The sequence below is a fragment of the Crassostrea angulata genome, chromosome 6 (assembly GCF_025612915.1).
Source record: "Crassostrea angulata isolate pt1a10 chromosome 6, ASM2561291v2, whole genome shotgun sequence".
Taxonomy (NCBI): domain Eukaryota; kingdom Metazoa; phylum Mollusca; class Bivalvia; order Ostreida; family Ostreidae; genus Magallana; species Magallana angulata.
In genome coordinates, this window is record NC_069116.1 from 32,454,243 (window position 1) to 32,475,736 (window position 21,494).

Sequence of the window (21,494 nt, forward strand, 5' to 3'; positions counted from 1 at the left end):
GTTTACATTTTAAATGTTGAAGTGAAAATTCTAGTTTTAAACCTGAAATGAATGTGTTAAACGTTGCGAACTGTTTATTTATTCTTAAAATGAGAAGTAGACAGACAAATCAACTTGAAGAAAAATTTTTACTGGTTAGTGGTATATTGAAAACAAAACATATGAAATATATGTAAACAAAAACAGGGCACGAGCCTTGTTTACATGACAAGGAATTGTGAGCCCTGTATCTTACTTATGACTCTACGACTGGCTCTCAAATTTCGCTTGATCACTAGAAATGCATTCCTAAAGTATTCTGAATAATAAAAACAGAAAAATAGAATTTGACCAAAATTGTGACCATGCCCCTTTAAACAAATGCTTTCTGGTAGACTTTATTTCACTTTTGTTCTGATTTCGAAAGAGAATAACGACTTCCAAAATTTGTCATATTTCTTAGAATGTTGTCAACAATGATGAAAACTGGTGCATTTCTCTTCAGAGTTTTGGAACAGGAAAATGTATTTGCAGCGATCACCACAATAAACTTATGTAATGCCACATGATGAAGCTATAATGCGAGATTGTAGGCGATGGCTGCGGACATAGTTTTCTATTTGAAAAACTACTAAAAAGTTGGTGTCTTCTGCTAAATTTTAAGGAATACACTGAACCCAAGTTCTAAGTATCCGCCCAATATACCGGTAGCGCATTGATCATATGAAATAAACGCTATAGTTTGTCTTGCTGTTGGTGTGGCTGTTTTTCATCTAATTCTTCAATGGCTAAGAACGATAGAGCTGTACTTGGATATATATGGGGAGAGGACAACCTAGGTTACAGAATGTGTGCCAAGTCCCAATTAAAAATTGGCACAATAAACGTATGATCAATTCAAATCAACGAAACTACATCTGTGTTAATCATTTGAGAATAATACGAAAGACTAAAGTCAATCGCAAAACGTTGCCATTTTGATAAATTACGTGCTGAAATATACAACTTTCTTGTTTTCCTCACGGGTTATTGATTTCAATCATTATTGTTTTACTTTTTCTGTGCTAATGATGTGAAGACATACGGTACATCTTTTACAATATGTTGAAAGTTTCACTTCATTTTATTTCATAGTTTTTTAAAAATTATTCGATTTTTAAGGGGTGAGCACTTAGAGGTTTTATTAATTGCATAAGTAAAACGCACTTTTACCCTTGAGAAAACATAACTAGGTAACATTTGATAGATTCTTAACTTTTGGTGTTCTTTTGAAAATTAATGCCACGTTTTTATTTTTTAATTTTTAATAAAAATAATTTAAAACCCCCCAGAACAAATATGTAACTGAATACGAACGTTCTTCTCTACAAAATGAGAAATTGATATTTCGACCAGTTTGCAAAGCTACACTGCTTCATTTTTCATAAATCTGTGAAGAATTGTTTTTTTTTTGTGTTTGCTTGCAGTGGACGTAAAATATTGGTCTTTCGTGAAATCAAAATTCTTTCCGTTTAATTGCACTGGCTTGTGAGTCTGGTGGCTAAGGGAAGGAAAATGTTAAATTTAACTGGATATTGTGAAAGGCGTCAACTGGCTTACAAGAAGATACACATATACTTTATTCCAAAGATAATACGTGTACTTTATCCCAAAATATTTTTCAATAAATCAATGCAACAATTTTTACCGAATTATAAAGGAGGAAGAAAAGTGAATAGGGGCCGGTATTACTAGTATATTATGATCAAGTCTGGTTCATTTTTGTTCATTCCTTTTAACATTGCTTACGCTTTTATTGCTGAAAATCCAAGAAGAGAAGTCGCTTGGTTTTAAAAGATATCTTAATCAACAAGCAATAATAGTATACCATCTACTAGTATATAATTACTGTATATAATGTTGATTTCTCAAATTCACCAAGGGTCATTTGACATTTGTGCACCTAATATCACTTACTTTTCTAAAAAGGGTCAAACAAATGAATCCTATGCTACATGTATTACTAAACCACAACCAGAGGTTGAACAAGCGTTTATCTGGTGCAGCCAGGTGGATTTTTTGTACAAAGCCTCTTAGAAAAATAAACTGACGCTTTAGAATTTTGTCTACTTTTCTATTTTAGTGAAGCACACGACGTAGTACATAATTCGTCGCTCGGTCTGGCCCTCAGTCAAATAAATGGGGCCTCCCCTCACACGTAATGGTCAGCTTGTCAGACGAGAGCGTTTTACGAGCGCGTGTATCACCAACCGTCCCTCGAGAACGCGTGCTGGTTGAATGGAAGAGGCGAGACCCCGCTAGAAGCGGCCCGTATGCATTGCAATTGGGGACAAAATTGGAATATTGTGTCCTGATAATTGCAGAACTGGCATGTTTGGTGAACTTCTACACGGGGAACCTGTAAAACGATGTAAATAATAGCACGGACACGAATTTGGTTTTCCTTTCTGTACTAAGAATGATCCTAAAAACCCACTCATCCACTTTTCTGTGAGGGATTTTTTAAGAGGTTTTTTTTTTTTATTATTAATTATACTATTCTTTTAAAAGACATGGAATTTTGTATGCAGTTTTGCAAACTTACATTTTGATTGAAAAGAATACGTGACAAAAATTTCAGCTTTATACGATGTTTTTGCATTGGATTTTTGTGTGCTTACACATTGAGGGGATTTTTGGACATGGAAAACTCTGGGAGCCCCCTAGTCGCTCTTCCATGTGGAGACGGGGATTCCACACCCCTATGAATGCGAATGATAACGAGTTGAACTGTGGTGGGTACGAGGTAAGATCTGTTTATTGTTTTGAAGAGAGAGAGAGAGAGAGAGAGAGAGAGAGAGAGAGAGAGAGAGAGAGAGAGAGAGAACAACAAACAAATAGAAATAGATAAAGAAATTTTGGTTGTTTAGTTTATTGGCAGTGTTTAACCGTGATTTAAAACTGACTATGGATTATGATTATGATCGAACTCTAGCAAAATCGAAACAAATTTTTCAATACTTATGGTTTCGGATTTCTTTACAGTAATGGTCGAAGGTTAGATTAAAGTTTATTGCATACAATTTCTATGTACACATGCAATAGAAGGCTTTTTCAGAAAGAAAAATCGAATTATTTTATGTCAATGCATGAACATGTATTCTAAAAGCTTAGAAAAACATGTTGATTCTAACTGAATAAAACGACAGAGGTCTCAATTAATTTTGGAATTTAGCATAAATCAAAAGTTTTTTTTTTTTTTTTTTTTTTACTTTAGTTTGTTGAAACAGCCCTCTGTTTTACAAGAAGTCAGTAACCGTTACCCTCTATTCTATCCCATTAACCGCGTATAATTTAGAACCCCGGTAATTAATAAAGTCACAAATTTATGGTTGTGTAGCCTTTACGAAGTGACAAATGAAACCATTGTGATGTGTTAAATATTACTCAGGGGCTGTGTTAAAATGAAGAGTTTAAAGAGGTGGTATGGGGGTCGCTCACCTTCAAATCCAAGAAATGTTAATTTTTGACAACGTTAGAATTTAATACTATACATGTAAATATCAAAGTCGACGCTCCACCACCACAAATTGACAAGATCGATGAAATTAAATGCCATTCGAAAGATTTGTGAAAAAAAAAATCGGTATGAATAAAAATGTTGAAATGTTCATAGCTCGTTTAAGCTCTTTCATTTTCCATAACTGTTGCAAAATAAGGGTTTTATCCACTTTAATTATAGTGTGTAAAAATAAAATTAAGTAAAAAAACATCATTTGGCTTATTTTAGCTTATTTTGTGTTTCTTAAGTTGTATTAGAGCGATATATAACAAACAAATTGATATTAAACAACACTTCTCTAAAACAGTAAATAATGTTTTGCGTTTATGACAAATCCATTGAAGAACAAAATACAAAACACGAAAAAAATGGCAAAGTGCATTCAATTTCTGACCATACATTGTAAATAATATCTTCTGTCATTAGGAGGAGCTTATTTGACCTGAAAGTATTTATTACTGCATGGCCAACCCCCGCAATGAACCTTAATTAGCAAAACAAAAAAACCAGAGAATTACCTATAGAATGCTGCCCGTTTTGAATGAAAACGTGTACTTATGGGCTTTTATTCGTTGTTCCCGAATGAGCTTCAAAGTCTTTGTACAAAGAGTTGATTATTAGTAACACAAGGAGACCTCTGCTCAATTCCAGATAAAAGTCATTCGTTAAGACCACCAAACCACTAATTATGGAAGCATACATCAAGATATGCAGCTAGACATCGGTGCCCCCTCATTGTGGATTACCATAAACGACAGAGGGTCTGGTATTTCAACGTATATTGACTATACTAATCTCGCCATGCAATAATCTATAACAAAAAGCCATCAATCCAGGTGATTTTTTTTATCTGTACACAGCATGTTGTATCAGTTACTAGTAAGTCTACATTAATGAATAATTCAGTTATCAATCAATCAAAAGACTTAGCCATCATTGTGTTGAGAAATAGAAAAATATACTACTTGCCGGGAAATAATTTGGTATGCAGTTAACAACCAAGAATTATAACAATCACGCGTACGAAGTGACTTTTACGATGCAGTTGTTACTATTTACCAACAATTTTAGCTTTTGCGCGGGTGATGTCTGTCAGACCGCAGGATTTACACCCCGATAAAGCAATGATTTCTCTAAACTGGTCTATGTACAGACGAACCGTGACCAGTCCATTGCAACTCGGCTTACACCGTAATTAGAGAGATTGGTTTTTTCTGCTATTTGATACTGATGGATACATGTATTCTTGTTATAAGAAAAGAAATCTTAAATAATCATATTTATTCAATGACATCTACATATTTCGCTGTGATTTTCGTGCATTTTTTTTTTTAATTGATTACAAGTTAATATTAAAATCAACTAAATCACGATGCACAGCAAAGTTCATGGGAACAACACAAGAACTTCTAGCCTGTCATAATAATTTTTTTTGTTTGAAAGTCTAATTTTACAACAATGAAAAAGGATTCCCTTGTGCTAGATATGGCAAGTTAAAATCAACAGAAAAAAATCCAAAATAACCCCAAAGGATGCTTATGTCAGCTGTTGCCAAATATTACATGTGCAAGTAAAAGACATCCACAAATACTTTCAGAACCAGTGGATCCACAACAGAGGGCGCTGCGGGGTCTGTGGTGATCCTGTCCAAGACATTCCCAGACCAAATGAAGCAGGAGGCAGATACGCATCAGGAGTCATCACTCGGAACTACAAAACTGGTGATGTCATAGACTTAACAGCAGACCTCTCAGCGAACCATCTTGGATATTTCGAGTACCGAGTCTGCCCTGTTGAAGATCCGAATGTCCCAGTAACGCAAGATTGTTTGGATAAACATCCTGTTTACATAACGGAGACTCGAGATGGACGATATCACGTGAAAGCATCCGAAAACGGAGTGATTTTCATGAAGGGTCGTCTGCCTGCAAACATGTCATGTGATCACTGCGTGTTACAGTGGCGTTATAATACAGGTAGCCAGGCACATCAGACAAAAAATTATTTGATGTTTGAAAGCAAAATTTTCAATTCTGACCTATCCATTTTTATTAAAACATGCATAAAATTTTCAAAATTCGGTGATATTTCACAATTTCTTTTACTAGTTATCGAATGATCAAAAAGCTGTTTTAAAATTGATTTTTTTTTAAATTCTGATTTGTTTTTTTAATCAAGGTAATCGATGGAACTGTGATATCAATGACAATTGTGGCCATGGAATGGGTCCACAAGAAGAGTTTTACGGGTGTGCAGACATTTCTATTATGGAGAGCCCAGACTCTACGAGTGGCTCCAGGGAATCACCATTAAAACCCTTTGAGCCTTTGGAAATACAATTCCAACAGACACTGCAAAACTTCAGAAGCATTTCCATGGATGAGGTACCTTATTCTGAAGATCAGAAAACCTACTCCACTGATAACTACCAAACTTCTATTGTTACCAGTGCGTATCCAGAGGTGATTACGAGATCTTCGGTAACTGAAAATTCGGTTTCTGCTTCAAGAAACTTGTCGGAATCCACTGAAATTCTTCCATCCCTGTTAGCGGCAAAAGAAACAAAACATCAAACGCCATCAAGTTTTATCAAGCCAGTAACTTTAAAATCAGTTATTAACTCTCTTCTGGAATCAGATCCAGCGATAGCTAGATCAAGAACGCCACCGACCGTGATTCAGCCCGTAACAGTAAAATACGCGATGAAATCGCTGCTGAATGCTGAACAGACATTAAAACTTAAGTCGCAGCCAACTTTGAAAATCGATGCTCTTGATATCAAGACAACGCAACACAACGGACAAAAAGTGGCAGTTCTGGAAAAGCTCTCCGATATGCTTTGGTCGATGATGAAATCACTCCTTGTAGAGTCCAACAAAAGGAACGGTCAGAATATGGCTTCAGTAAAATGGGATCCATTGAGGTCTCTAGGAAAATCTCCAGTTCCAAATACAGACATGAAAAACCGCTACAAATTTGAGCTCAAGTCACCCTGGCCCCCGACTCGACCAATGATTGTTCAAGCCGACTACGGCATTGATGACATCATCGAAGGCAACCCAATAGTTCTGAGTGAAATTTCTCCGAAAGAGTATCTCAAGGGTCCGATGAGTAAGTTTAGATCAGCCTTTAATGGGAGAATGAGCGAATTTGATAAATACCGACATCACACGCACAATCTCGATTCAAGGCTATTTGAGTTGAAGCAGAAACGAGACAAAATGACAACCACTGAGGAAATGGCAACTTTAAAGACACTGGTCTGCTCTGGGGCAAGCAGCTTTCTGTATGTAAAAGGAATCAACACCTGGTGCACGAGAAATTGTAAAGCAGGAAATTGTCCGCAACACATGTGCAGATGTGTAAACAAAAGGGTTAAAGTAACCACGAGTTCTATGTTAGATATTGAAACCACCACTTCAAATCCCATTGACCCCACGAAGCCCCCGATATTACCAATTCTCTCGGAATTTAACCGTGACGAACTCAAGGTCGAAAAAGTTTCCAAACCTCCGACGAACGTTAATTTTTTGTCGAAAGAAGCGTATATTGATCTCTACAAGAAAAATCCCAAAATATTTGGACAGAAAATTAAATATAATACACCACAAAATAAAAATCTTGGACAAAAAATCAAAGACAATGTATCACAAAACAAAAATTTTGAACAGAAAATCAAATACGACGGACCTCAAAACAAAGTTCTTCCTAGAGATACCATGATCAAAAGTCCCTCTTTGAAGAAATCGAGTATTCAAAAGCCATCTGCTAAAGAAAGTCCCAAAAAGTCGATTATTTGCCATGGTGCAGACCAATACGGCCAACAGAGCGCAATCAAAGGCTGGTGCACAGAGAACTGCAGGAAAGGGTTCTGTCCCAAACGAGTATGTGTGTGCAAGTATGGATAAACCACCTCCTGTCTTTACCACATAACGTCCAGTGATACAATATAGACTATTATTATGCAGTGCGATATGTGACAACACAGATAACCTCATGTTGTATTGAGAGATAAACTGAATCAGGACAGATCAAAAGGTTAAAGTTACATTTTAAGGAGGCTGGGTGGTCAACCAATTAACTTAACAGATCTTCCTTCATTTTTAGATATGATATGATTTCTTTAGTAAAGTAAAAACCCATCTTTGTTCATCTAGATATATGATTTTTTTAGTAAAAATATTTAGTTTAAAAAATCCATATTTGTATTATATCTTTGAAATTTGGACATTTTGCGATTTCTTTACAATGAACTCTTTTTCATGGGGAGATTAATATAGTCTCAAATAGTCATGACCATCCAGCCTTCTTAAACATAGTTATGTTTTACTCATACATTGCATTTGTAAAAGTCTCCCTTTCCTATGGTCTCTGTGAGCAAGATTTGCAATGTGTCTATACTGAATAGAGAGAAAAATGGAATACGGACTTGGTAAAAGTTTTTCCACAAAAAATAATGGATTACAATAAAGTATAACGGCGTTGTGCGAGTCCGCCTTGTTGTTGTTGGCAGTACTACTTAATGTTTGGTTAATCATAACTTAATATTCTACTTCATTTCACCACAAAGCCAATAAAACAACCCTGCATTAAAAAATTGTTACAAAGAATGTTTCAAGCACAAAAGAACTGCAAAATACCATTTCTTGTTTTTTTTAACCTATATATTCATAAGTGGTCAAGATTTCTAAAATTTTATAATTTATATTACCTTTATTTTAAAGTTATTTTAAATTTTGCCTTTACTATAGATCTTGTTTCGATGTTGTTAATATTGCGTTTTCACCCAACCAGTAAATTTAGAATTACAAACGGACGCACTGTTGTGGGGTATTTTGACCTTATATATGTGTTATCTCCTTTTCTACATAAATCTTGTGTGTGTAACAAGTAAAATTATCGTACAGTTCTAACAAGCTTCTTTAGCATAAGACAAAGGTGTGTTTTGCAAAATTCGAAACCCGGAATACGGTTTGTTCCAAATGTAGAGTAAATTGCCGGAGAAGTGTTTATATTAATCAATTAAAAAGAGATAATTTTGGTTCAAACTTTGTTTCGTTGAGGTGTGGGCTTGATACTTCGTTATTTTTCAGTCTTTTTTGGGATTTTTGGCAGTATAATCATTTCTTTAATTAATGCCATTCATGTTCCTCTGAAAACTGACTTTACATTTTAGTATTCCGTGATAAAAATATTAATGTGATAATTTTAAAGATAATGGAAAAAATAGCTACATTTTTATATCTGAACAAATAGTTCAAGACAAACTCGTATAACATTATTATATGTAATTTAAATCTTTAAAAAAAAATTCTTTTTAAAAATTTAAAAAGTATAATTTTTTAAAACTCGAATGGTTAAAAACAAACCGGATTTAAAACGGTTTCAAGTCAGCGAAGAAATCATTTTTTGGACAGAATCGAGGAACAAAAAACAAAATCTACTTGCTATATGTACATGTATGCTTGTTAAGATTATTTCGCTTCTGAATTGATGGCTAAACAATGACTGGTTTTCAATTATTACAAAAAACAAGCTGCTATAGTTCAGAAATTCCCATAAATTTTGCTGAAAAAAAAATAAGGGATAACAAAAAACATATGTATAGAATTCAGTAAAACGTGCAAAAACATTTGTACATGTTCAAGAACAATTTCCTGAATGTTTGCCATTAATGCATGTATTCATCATTACTCATAAGGCCGCCCCATAAACATGACAAGACGGCCATAGCAAGACTTTGCGGTCAGGACCTGTTTCTTATCAAAGGTGTAAAAAGGTGGCACTGCATCAAAAATAATAACTGTCAGCTCTCTTATAGTCCAAACACAGGTTTTTTTTTCCACGATTGCATTATGAAGCGGGGAGTTTTAATAACAATACGAATAAATATGTTTTCATTTCTTGGTTTATTTTTTTCCCCAACATTTTACAAGCAGAGAAAAGATACACGAAAAGTGTTACCATGAACTTATGAGCGTGTTTAATTCCTGAGTAAAATGAAAGGGTGTCATGTATATTTTATTGACAAGGTTTGAATAGTAAATTACACGTTCGTTTGACTTGAATTTCATACATCCTGAAAGGTACAGCGTGTGCATTTCATGATAGGGTACACGGTACCCACAAAAGGAAATCTGTTTTCAACAAAATTACAGACAGTACTCTGCATGGTTATTTTAACACTCTTCATTTCTCGAACAATTAAGTCATTTTATATAGACTTAAAGATTCATAAATCTTATTCACATTCCAAAATTTTTTCATCAATAATACCAACATTTTCTTAATAAAAAAAATCCATGGATTTCGAGGATAAGGTTCAGACAATTCTAAGGTAAACAGCTGCAGCATGTGAAGTTTTTTTTTCTGATGTACTTAAGGTCACGTTTTGTTGACGGATATTAGTATCACAGTCACATTGTCTGCGCTGAGTCGAAGAACCGCTTCATTTGCTAATTTTTGGCAGACGTTCCGACAACGCACCTCCATTGCTGTTTTATCATTAGATTCCGGTATGCTTGCATCCTATACATCATATGAAAAAAATGGAAAGAATTATCCATAACTTGCAAAAAAGAAAAATGCATGTACTATTCTATACAAAATTGCACAGAAGAGAATGTCTCGTCATAAATCAAACGTATAAATACGCGAGCAAATGAAAGTCACCGTAAATGTTTCAGATCTATACGTGTGTCAATAGCAGCCAAAAATATTCTACAAGAAATCTAGCTGTAAGTTAGTTATAGTATAACTTTATACTATAACTTTTTAAACAAACCTCAAATAAATAAATTTGGTAATTCCATATTTTTTTTAAATTTTATTTTGCCAATAAAATTGCAGAGGTTCATAGTTAAGTCCCCTAAATAAGACCAATCCCAGAATTAACCCCCCCCCCTAATTCCCAACCAAAAAAGGGTCAAGCCGGTTAACTTTTGCATTTTTTAAGTCGAATAAAAACTCAAAAACTTTGTCTGCTCAAGTGCATCCAGGTATACCATTAAATGTGTCTTGGTAACAAACATAAATCTACCGACCGTTTTGAGGTTTGTTGCCTGACTGTGTATATAAGTTGTCAGTCGTAAAAGAGATGGCCACTCGCAGGTGGTTTATGGGTTATAAAACCGTAAAAAATTGTAATGAGGTCAGAAAATTTTTCAAGGTATAAAAAATCACACACATCCATGTTCATAAGGGTTTTCTATATTTGTTTTTTTTTTGTTTTTTTTTTTAACAATGAAGAGACTTTTAAAAAAAAAGAAGAAAATCCCCCCTTGCACTTTTCTTGATGAAAATAATATTTTATGCTATTCAGATAAAAGTTCAATTTTACCTTACAAAAACTTGTCATATTTTATATTATTCTACATTTATTCTGAAAGTATATAAATACATGTAAATTCTAAATTTCTAAATTTACTGTATAATAAATATTACAGTTATATATAGGCCTACATTACACACAACAACATTTAAAGTATAATACATGTACTTTTGAACATATAAAATCTAAAAAAAAGAAAAAAAGAAAACGAAATCATGGAATAGTTTATCCCTCAGGACCAAAGAGCAAAGTACATTTTTCTTCTCAAGTTTTTGTGGATTGGTTCATTTTTTAACCTGACATATATCTTAATGAATGTATGTCAAATTGCCATCAATGTAAAATGTTTGGTAACCAAAACTTGACCAAGACAGATTTTGTCCAACCCTGTACCACTATTTAATTGTCAGACAGATTTTGTCTCACCCTGTACCACTACTTAATTGTCAGTTTAAAGAACAATGGTCAGCTTTTGATGTTTTCTTCATTTGACTCCAGGTCGAGTTTACACTGGACGTATACTAAATTAAGTCAGGACAGAATGACAGTTAAGATGAAACAACAAGTAAAATTCTGACAAAGCAACAAAATTATTTAGTAAATAGTTTGAAATACCTGATTTTCCAAGCATTCATTTTGTCAGATATTAAAAAAAAAAATTCTATGTAACCATACTAATATATCTACTATAGTCTGTCCCAAGTTATTGCTTCCATCGCTTTTTGATGATTTTTAATAAAATTACACATACCTGTGAAAGAAATAGAGCTGAAATCGTTAAAAGGAAATATATCCAAGATATCTTCATTGAACAATTATCCCTTTCCACTCAGAAAAATTCACAGGAACGAAAACAGATTCCTTACGGAGATTTATAATGGGGAATGTTTACATCTTTTCTCCATTCGGAATACACTCGGAATACATCGCATAATTTTTTAACGTTATCATCCGGGCTTATTAATGGCTGTTGCAAAGCAAAATCTCCGTAGACTTTCAATTTCGGGATGTGTATTGAAACCTAAAGTGGTAGAGGGGGCGTTTCAAAACAGATAATCTGGACATTTTTTATATTAGTGGATGAACTTAGTTTGAGCACAAAGGTATTTACTATTATTGAAATATCAAGCAAAAAGTGGTGGAAGCAAAAACTCGGGACAGAGTATAGTATCTATTTTGAACAATACATACACGAATTTTTAAAGATAATTTTTCATGATCTTTAATTGAAAAAGTGTTTTTAGAATTATTCTCCATTTTAATTTACTAATTCTTCATCCAAATACAAGATTATGCATTACATGTACTTTATAGTAGAAATAATGTCCATAAGAAAAACATAAAATTTTTCCAGATTTTTCATACCTCTAAAAGGTTATTTGTGAAGCTGATGCATTCACTAGAAGAGAATCGCTTCCACAAACCGTCGCAAGCCAATACAATATACCTATGAATTAAAAAATTAAAATCCTCTATAAATTCTCAAAGCTAACATCTGGTCAGTGGAAAACTATAAAGTGGGTCAAACTGACAAACAGACAGACAAGGAGATAATTAACCACTGATTTCGCTAGTAGGAAACTGACAAGAAAATGCTAAATATATACAATATTTCTATTTTCTATTTGTTCACAAAAAGTTACGATGACCTCAGAGATATTAATACCTGTCTTGATCAGTCAGCTGACATTTTTTGACGTCAGGTACACAAGACACACCGAGCTTCTTATACTGGCCATCTCCAATTGACCTTGACACCTCCAAGACTCCCAACACTCGACCGTCCCTGAAACAAAAATCATCACTTCATATACCTCTACATTTAAAAGAAACTGATTTTATTTTTCAAATATTAAAAAATTATCAGCAGAATTTTGGGTGTGGTAATTGGTTTACATAATTATTGCATATATAATCTTAATATACTGATATATAAATACAGTCAACGTCCGATATCTTGAACACAGATGTCTCGAATACAATGGATATGTTAAAGTGATTTGTAAGTCCTAATGCCTTAAAAGTATTTTACCCGTGATATCTCAAATACTCAGATATCTCAAAGTTTTTAAACAGTTCCATTTAGTTCGAGATAATGAAGTTAGACTGTATCTTATACAGATTAAAAATCAAAATTGTTTCTAATAAAAAGAGTTTATGAATCCTTTGAAAAGCCAATGATTTTATTGTTACATTTCAGTGAATGTACTAGATATCATATAAACTACAGTAAAATGCTAAAGGATTATACATTGCACCATTAATACAAAAAATCCCTGCAACCATCTTTATGCAGAGACTACTTAATAATTAGGTGTTTCAACATGGAGGAATTAATGCTTGCTTACTTGACATGTCCGCCTGCTTTCTGAATTCTGATCCTCTCTTCATACACCGAGGGACTGTGTTCCGTCGTCAGTGGGATTGGAATGCAAGAGTTATCTTCCTTCTGTCGGCACAAGACTGCCTATTAAAAGAAAGACAAATCATGTACACAGTTAGGGCTATAATTTCAACTTGACATATTCTTTTGTATCAATGGGCAAGTATCCAATTTACCATACAATAAATTTATTGACTTGACAGAAATGCAAACTTCTTTGAGGGGGTAGGGGAGGGAGCTTAGGCGTGGGGGGGGGGGGGTTGTCATGATATGTATATATTTCAAAATGAAAATGAGTTGGTTCTTTTTATCTTTCATTGTTACAAAATCCACTTGCACCCATTTACCTGGCTGTCTCCAAGCCAAGCTATGAACACTGTTTCATTAATAACCACCATTACTGTAGCTGTTGTTCCATCCTTCCAAGATGGTTTTCTGAAAATTCAATTAAATTAATTAATTTTTTTTCCCCATTTTTACATAGCTGTAAAAACAAAAACAATAAATATCTGTTGAATTAAAAGGTGTAGCATCTTTGCTATAATATAAGGTGTGTGTAGGGGAGTTGATATGTATAGGTATTAATATGCAATGCCGAACAATTAGTTTTAATATCATGGTACATGGGTTAATTTAATCAACCCATGTTCCTTGATATTAAAACTAATTGTTCAGCATAATCAAGTAATGACTTTTAGATTTTGAAATGAAAGAAAGATGTTAATACTTTAGAAGAAAGAGATATTATTTCATAGACCAATATGGAGATCTTGTCTATCTGCATTTAACAGTAATAAATCATGCATGCAAACATAAATAGTTCTAACTCACGTTTTTGTTGCTTCTTTCAGAAATTCTTCATCTGTCTTTTTGAAAGTTTCTACTAAGGTTTTCTTCATTTCTTTCTCAACAATAGACACTTCACCTATATATGTAAAAAAAAAACCAATTTAAACATGAAATAATCTCAAATATTTCATCACTCGTCTGGTACATTAATCATACAATTTATACAAGATATTGGTAAAATTTAACATTAATACAAAGGAAATGGTTTTTAATTGTTTCAAAGATGAAAAATGGTTCTTATTTGATATGTGATAAAATGGGTGGGTGGGTGGGGTACATTACCCTTTGGGAACTTATCCAGGAGAAATTTATGCAAATGTCTGGATGCAAACCTAGAAGCCCTGGCTCCACCATGCCCATCATAGACAGCGAAAAAGGAAACTCGATACCTGTTGAGACAGAAATTGTTCATTAAGTTGATTTACATACTGTCAAATTCATTTTTTTGCATGTACCAGTAATATATATGTATGAATATGCGTGATAGAAAGTAAGAAATAATTCTCATAATAAATAATGAGACAGTCCAAAAACTAGTAATGTTCAGATGAAAAACATCATTGAAAAAAATTGATTATAATAATGAAAGGGTCAAATCTTTTGGATTGTGTCATCAAGCTTGTACAGCAAATCAAAAGTCCATTTCCTTTGTTCTTTATTTTATCTAATTATATTCTATACAATGGATTCAAATAAAACAATGCCTATTGTAGATATTTTGTTATTTTAATAGATAAAAAAGTCCTCTTTTTCTGCGCTTACTGTAATATCTTTTTCTTTTTTTATAACTTATGTACTTATTTCTGGGATTCTCTTATTTTGTATCAAATCGCAAGTCTAACATTATAAGCACTGAACTTCTGTTATAGTTTTTTATCATTCATGACAGAAAAATAAAAGTAAGATTTTCAAAATTTGTGATGGGTGCTTCTGGTGATTTTATGTGGATATCAATTCCTTCCATTGAATGAGGAATCTACAATACTGGTGCCCATACTGAACCCGACAGACTTACACAGATGGATGGAGGTTTGGTATCTGCTGTGTGATGTCCTCCATTAGGATGTGCTCATCCTGCATTTCATCCCTCTCTCCTTGTCGCTCGGCATAGAATGGAGACAATCTGTACTTTACTGCAATATAAAGTCTAACATAAGTCTATAACATCAATTAGCTACTTCAAACTCCCAATGTATTAATCTTGGCTGTACTATATAATGGACTAGTCTATTGATTATAGTGTTCTAGCTCCTTCCTTTGCTGGTAATTAAATTCAGATTAAAAGGCTTGCTTCTTTGCCATTAGCACAAAATCTTTTGCTTGTTATAACTGACAATCAAGAATCCACGATTTAATGAAATCTGATTTTGTTTCAGACAAACAATGCTCCTAGAAAGAAAGAAAGACAGAGAAAGCCTCAAGAGAGTCTATGGTTACAGAACTAATGTACTTAAACTAATAAAAGATCAACAAGAGATGTTTGTGAAACACTTATGCCCCCTCCCTGGACATACACTATAGGGTGCACAAGCCTTTATCATAGGCAGTATACACGGAAATCTATCTCTACTACCGGAGATGCATCAACCGATCAAGTATGACATGTCTAAGCTAAAAAGTTTTAGAATTATAGGTTCCTAGATATTCTGATATATGTATGATAAATCTGCATACTAATTTCATTTCAGTGTGTGCAACCTCTGCAAAGAAAATGAATGGAAATTGCAAATAATCAGTATTTTTTTAATGTCAAGGGGCATAACTGTCAAAATTGCTCGATCATACCCAAAACAGAACTTGTAGCAGATATTCTTATGACAAATCTGTATCTAAATTTCATTTCAATATGTGCAACCTCTGCGAAGAAAATGAACAGAAACTGTTGGTTGAGTGACAGACAGACAGCAGCAGAGCAATGTGCCCTCACTTCTTCAAAGGGGGCATAAATTTTTTTAAAAACCTGCTTACTTGAATAAGAGTGCAATTATACACTTTTCACGATGTATAATTAAAGAATTCTACACACATGCATGTGCATGTATTTATCATGTTTCTTGTTAGTTCCTTTGTGTATTACCAGATGTTTTTAACTTTGTGGATTTTTTATCGTCTTCCTCTGCTTTACGTTTACAGTTTCTCTGGATCTTCTCACTCTCTTGGGCTTTGGTGGCACTTGTGTCATTTTTAATTGGAATGTCATCGTAGAGACTTGCTGATTCACTTGTACAGTTGGATGTCGCTATATAAACAGATTTCAATCAACTTATTTAATTGGCGGTACAATCATTTAACCATGATAAAAATAATTTAAAAGGATATGGTGAATTTGAGCGAAACAATTATGATACGCTAATTTTTACTGGTTGAAAAAATTAACCAAAATATGTATTTCTAATCTTGGTAATCGTCAAACAGAATTTGCAAAGTGTGGAATCGCCGAGTTGGACTAATGTTGTATTTTTGTAATGAGATTAAACATTAGAAATACAAATTAAAGTATATCAATATTTATAAACACAATTAACCTGGCTCAGGCAAGTCGCCAAACAAATCCATTGTTAACACTGTAAGATCGTAATTGGATAAGACGAGTAAGATGTATTTTGTATCAATGTTTGTGGTGGTTGTTGTAAAAATCAACACCGGAAATAGGTTTTAGACGAATGTAGCCAACGTATTTAGATGACTCTAAAATTTCCGGCAAAATATTTTTTTTAAACGGGGAGGGGGATGGTGTTATACAAAATTCATTAACATTATGGTAACTACTATCCATTGGCGGATCCAGAGGGGGGGGGGGGGTTCCGGGGGTCGGAACCCCCCCTTTCTCTGGGACATATAATTTTTTTTGAAAACGTTTCGTGCCTATTTAATAAAGACAATTTTCCCATTTATAATAGAAATACTGTAATTATCTCAAATAAATGTTTTTAAAATTGCTGATAATTAAAGAATTTCGTACTGCGTCCCATAATTTTGTTCTTACGTGAAGAAACCCTATCGATTTTTTATCGAAATAAAGTACATTGTACTCCCCTTCAGCATCCGGTGTTTACTACACTGAGTAAACATGTGGAAAATTAAAGAAAAAATACATAATATTAAGCAGTATCGCTAAAAACACTGATTTATAATAACATCTACACTGTATTTTCTACTCTATTTCTTTAAAAAAAAATTATTATTGTTCATACATTTTTGAACTGACAGGCCATCGAGTAAAACGACGTTCAAGCATGAGTACACGCATTCGTTTTACTTTAAAAAGCCGCTTTCAAATTTATTGTTTAGTTAATTAACTTAAGTATTTATAATAGATGAGTTTTACTTCGTTTCAAAGGAAAAATACAAAGAAAATTACATGACCCGCTTACGAGGGTTATGCTATTTTTCTGGAATGCTAGCTACCTTCATACCCACATGAAACACAAAAGAAAGCCTTTTTTGTTTTGTTTCCAAAAGTCGGAAATTCTGTTACAACAATACTGTATAAAAGGTTTATATGTAAACCATTATGAAAATGCCCAACTTTTCAAAACTTTTCTAAATATGATCGCATCTGTACTAGTGCCGAATGATGTAGAGCACCCGGCCATTACTGAGGTCACATCAACACGTACCATCTATTCAGCACATAAATTATCCCCATTTTTGGTCGTATCCTATCATTTAGACCATTATTTAAGAAGGCAATCGATAGAACTCAAAATCGATAAATAGTTCAGAATTTAAAAACATCAAAGACATAAAAAAAAATTACCAAAATATCCATTTTTAAAATAGTTTGTCGTAATTAGTCTGAGTTATTTTTTGCTTCTTAGTGTTTCTTTTCAGTCAAGCATAGACGCACTTTCTCGTTGCTGGAGACTTGGGTTTCTTGTGGCTAGATAGTATGCAAATCTTCCTTACCTAAACCAAAACGGCAAAACGCTCAATAATGCAGTGCACTCTGCTGTTGAAATAGATGTGAAATAGATAGTGATGAGATAAATGTTTATAAAATACAGTTGTATACGCACGGTAAACGTTCAAAAAGTCCTTGACAAATGATGGATTTTGCACATTTTGGTTTTCATCAAATGAAACCCCCCCCCACCCTTTTCCAAATTGCTGGATCCGCCTCTGCCTATCGTTGCTGCTGCTGCTGCTGCTCTGCTGAAGAAGAAGAAGAAGAAGATATATCAATAACATTATTTACGTTGCTCTCGGTAATTACTATGTATAAAAAAAATATGATAATAAAAAAAATGAATAATAGTTTCAAAATATTCATTCCTTTATCTAGTCCGATATCATGTAGACTTAAAATTGTGATAACAATTGTGAAGATCCTGTTATTTAACAGTGTAAGTACAACAAAGATGGGGCATTTGATTCTGAATCAGAGATAACGTTAAAAAATTATTCTTCGTTACATCGTCGCCGGATATCCGTCTTCCGTTTTTGATTCGCAAGTTAACGTGACGTCACAATCATAGTCACATGGTATAACGTCACAATCAAAACGACGCAATCACTATCACTACAGAATACACAGAGGATTTGGCAGGTAATGAAAAATCGCATGGTTGTCGGTAGTTTGAACAATTAAAATTAATATTGTATGTATTGTCATGCTGTATATTTTGAATTTATCGGGTGGCAGTAAATACAAAATTTACAACATGACAACCTTGTAAATTTTGTTTTTACCACCACCCGGTAAACTCAAAATTTACAACATGACAGTATGCACAAAGACATCATATATCAGATGTTATTATAGAAGACATCTTTCGTTTCAGATCACAGTAAAATGGAGTCACAGTCAGATTCTAGAAATGGTCCAGTTTTCAATATGGTAAGTAATATTAATTTTGTAAATATTGATAAATCATAAAGTTGCGACAGAATGTTACAATCTCTTTTGTCTTCTTTAAACATAGGAAAACTGTCCAATCACAGAGGGACTCGGGATTCAACGTTCAGATGACAAGAAAGTTAATGGAATCGGAAATGGAGAAATGATACGTCGAATTAAGAATATTCCTGTATTGGAGGAAAGAAGACTCCTTGCGCTAGAGAGACACATCAAGCGTAAACGGAGGAGACGGCCGCACGTCAAAAAGATGAAGAGTTCGGAGAAAACAGAGCATCTTGACAAAACCATGGGGGCTCCCAATGGAAAAATGTCATACGATTTGAGTCAGAATGAAATTGAGGGTACAGGGATGGCAGTTTCAGAGAAAGACGAGGAGAAGCCAAATGGCAAGATTGAGAATTCTGTGGTTCAATTCCCAAAGATGGACGTCGAAGAAGACGAGCAACAGGGTGTACAGTTTGATAAGTTGGTTGAATACTTACTTGACGAAGTAAAATCAGAAATAATAAAGAGAGTTGAAGATGGATTAAAGAGCAAGAGCGAAGTAAACCAGTCGGAGTTTGAAGAGGAAGGTCATATCATAAAGGATGAAGGGGCTGATATGGAGGTGAAGCAAGAAAACGAAGAAAATTTCACTTCCGTGAAAGAAGTAAATACTTCGCTGTCTGAAGATGCTGGGCACGTTGATGATGAAGGCTTGAAGAAAGAGAGAGAGAACTTTCATGATGAAGGGCATAAAAATTTGGAAAGAGCGAAGGACAGTGAAAACAAAATTGTTGATATCGGGTAAAATATCTTCTTTTCTTTTTTACTACATGTATACATTGTATTTGTAATTCATTAGTAATTGAATTTCATAGTGCTATTTTTCTTTTCCAAAAATCAAATACGTACTCGGCGTTAGAAGTATTAAATGTTAAGAATAATTCTCAATTAAGCAATTTAATACAAATGTATATTATATGTACAGGCAACACTCATAACTATCATATTTAATAACTACAGAGATGAAAAAGCCGAACACAGTCTCAACGGGTCAAGGACTGGATCAAAGGAGCCGAAACCAAAAGATCCTGAATTGGAAGCTGTAGAAACCAATCAGCTCTTAAAAGAAGAAAGAGAAATTGAAAAGACTGGTTTCAATGTAAGTAACAAGGTAATTACATTTCATTATTACTTTACAACTCTAATACCAAGAAATTCGAGGTATACGGCTTTGGAGAAATGTATAGAACACTCATAAAACTGTAATGAAGTATTTATCCAAATTTGTTTAATTTGGGAGAAGGGAAGGCGTCAATGTCAAATTTTCCCCTCTAAATTCTTTGTTATAAATGGCCTTAGTTGCCCCGAAATTAAAAAAAATGTTTTCATGACTCCATCCACTGAAATACGAACTATAACTCATTATTAAGTAATGATCCCGGTAAAAAAAATTATATTTCTCTTTTCTATTGTGTTTAGATTGTCCTCGATGACGATGGGGATGACGATGATGATGATGATGATGATGGCTTCATGCCAAGAAAATTGTTTTTCTTCAGCTTTTCTGAATTCAAGGTATTATTCCCTTCGTCTAGATATTGTACTTGTAAATGTTTATTTCACCGCAAATAAACAATAACAAAATAAATGAATTTTGATTGATTTCACAACATTTCTATTGTTCACACTGATATATAGATTGCCTTTAACAACTGCATGTATCCTTTAATCCTTTATAAACTTCAATGTCAGCGTTCATGCACGTACCTTGAACACGTATGTGAATATAATATAAGATTTTTTTTTTATTTCCCTTTGTTTAGAAAGAAGAAGCCTCCGCATAATGGAAGAATACGAATTATCAGCATAAACAACATTCCACATTTTAAGGCTAATTTGTTAAATAATGATACAAGTTCAAGAAATAAAATATGATATTATTCTTTATAGTTGTTGACCATTTATTTTTTAAGAACTATAAACACTTCATAAGATTGCAATATTAAAACAATAACATGCTTTCTTGGGTGGGTCATTCGGGTATAAAGGCAACAACAACAAAACCCAAAACAAAACAAAAATACAAAAATAATCTGCATCAGCAATGGTCGCTATTTTCATACCCACATGAACCATCAAAGAAATAACTATTATTGTTTAATCACTTAGAATTGTGCAGCTGCTGACTTAAGAAATATTTAAAAAATATAAAAGGAAATCACTGGTGTCTAGTCCATAAACTTTTGATGAGAAAATTGTCGAACCTTGCAGCTTTCGTGGATATGAGTAGGAGGAATTCAATATTTCTGAAGCACCAACCGATTTTCTGCATATGCATAATCTAAAAAATTACAAGGGACCCGTGTATTAGTAACTTAGAACGTACTATATCTCATTTACTCCATATCTTAGACTCTGAAAATCCATAGAGAGATGGCCAGCCACCACCCCCCCCCCCCCCCCCACACACACAACGCAAGATCCTCTACTTACCCAAGTTCTGATTATGGGAAAATACTCCAAGGCTTGCGCATTTGTTTATCACTTACTTACTTAGTCCTCTTCG

At 33.7% G+C, this 21,494-nt stretch overlaps 3 protein-coding genes across 3 annotated transcripts; 2 read left to right on the plus strand and 1 right to left on the minus strand.

The window, feature by feature from the left end:
- The first annotated feature begins 2,193 nt into the window (after nucleotides 1-2,193).
- On the plus strand, nucleotides 2,194-8,162 carry LOC128189086 (uncharacterized). Its single transcript, XM_052860536.1, has 3 exons — nucleotides 2,194-2,764; nucleotides 5,118-5,496; nucleotides 5,699-8,162. Exons 1-3 carry the CDS (start codon nucleotides 2,609-2,611, stop codon nucleotides 7,426-7,428), a joined length of 2,265 nt encoding a protein of 754 aa, XP_052716496.1. The 5' UTR covers nucleotides 2,194-2,608; the 3' UTR covers nucleotides 7,429-8,162.
- A 1,248-nt stretch (nucleotides 8,163-9,410) lies between these two features.
- LOC128189088 (integrin-linked kinase-associated serine/threonine phosphatase 2C-like) lies at nucleotides 9,411-16,736 on the minus strand. The gene is made up of 10 exons (XM_052860539.1): nucleotides 16,608-16,736; nucleotides 16,160-16,321; nucleotides 15,098-15,215; nucleotides 14,365-14,471; nucleotides 14,065-14,158; nucleotides 13,581-13,668; nucleotides 13,199-13,317; nucleotides 12,517-12,636; nucleotides 12,216-12,297; nucleotides 9,411-10,048 (listed from the first exon to the last, which is right to left on the minus strand). The coding sequence occupies exons 1-10, from the start codon at nucleotides 16,636-16,638 to the stop codon at nucleotides 9,905-9,907; spliced, it is 1,065 nt and encodes a 354-aa protein (XP_052716499.1). The 5' UTR covers nucleotides 16,639-16,736; the 3' UTR covers nucleotides 9,411-9,904.
- A 2,103-nt stretch (nucleotides 16,737-18,839) lies between these two features.
- Nucleotides 18,840-20,875, plus strand: LOC128190176 (uncharacterized). Its single transcript, XM_052862109.1, has 5 exons — nucleotides 18,840-18,922; nucleotides 19,008-19,729; nucleotides 19,949-20,099; nucleotides 20,408-20,503; nucleotides 20,752-20,875. Exons 1-5 carry the CDS (start codon nucleotides 18,878-18,880, stop codon nucleotides 20,770-20,772), a joined length of 1,035 nt encoding a protein of 344 aa, XP_052718069.1. The 5' UTR covers nucleotides 18,840-18,877; the 3' UTR covers nucleotides 20,773-20,875.
- The last annotated feature ends 619 nt before the right edge of the window (nucleotides 20,876-21,494 follow it).

Excerpts from the sequence above, each read along its gene's own strand:
- LOC128189086 (XM_052860536.1), top strand. The coding sequence starts at position 2,609 with ATGTTTTTGCATTGGATTTTTGTGTGCTTACACATTGAGGGGATTTTT. Across the intron at positions 2,765-5,117 it reads TGAACTGTGGTGGGTACGAG|AACCAGTGGATCCACAACAG; the intron begins GTAAGATCTGTT and ends AAATACTTTCAG. Across the intron at positions 5,497-5,698 it reads ACAGTGGCGTTATAATACAG|GTAATCGATGGAACTGTGAT; the intron begins GTAGCCAGGCAC and ends TTTTTAATCAAG.
- LOC128189088 (XM_052860539.1), bottom strand. The coding sequence starts at position 16,638 with ATGGATTTGTTTGGCGACTTGCCTGAGCCAG. Across the intron at positions 13,669-14,064 it reads CTGAAAGAAGCAACAAAAAC|AAAACCATCTTGGAAGGATG; the intron begins GTGAGTTAGAAC and ends TTGAATTTTCAG. Across the intron at positions 12,298-12,516 it reads CAGCTGACTGATCAAGACAG|GTATATTGTATTGGCTTGCG; the intron begins GTATTAATATCT and ends TTTAATTCATAG.
- LOC128190176 (XM_052862109.1), top strand. The coding sequence starts at position 18,878 with ATGGAGTCACAGTCAGATTCTAGAAATGGTCCAGTTTTCAATATG. Across the intron at positions 19,730-19,948 it reads AACAAAATTGTTGATATCGG|AGATGAAAAAGCCGAACACA; the intron begins GTAAAATATCTT and ends TAATAACTACAG. Across the intron at positions 20,100-20,407 it reads GTTTCAATGTAAGTAACAAG|ATTGTCCTCGATGACGATGG; the intron begins GTAATTACATTT and ends TATTGTGTTTAG.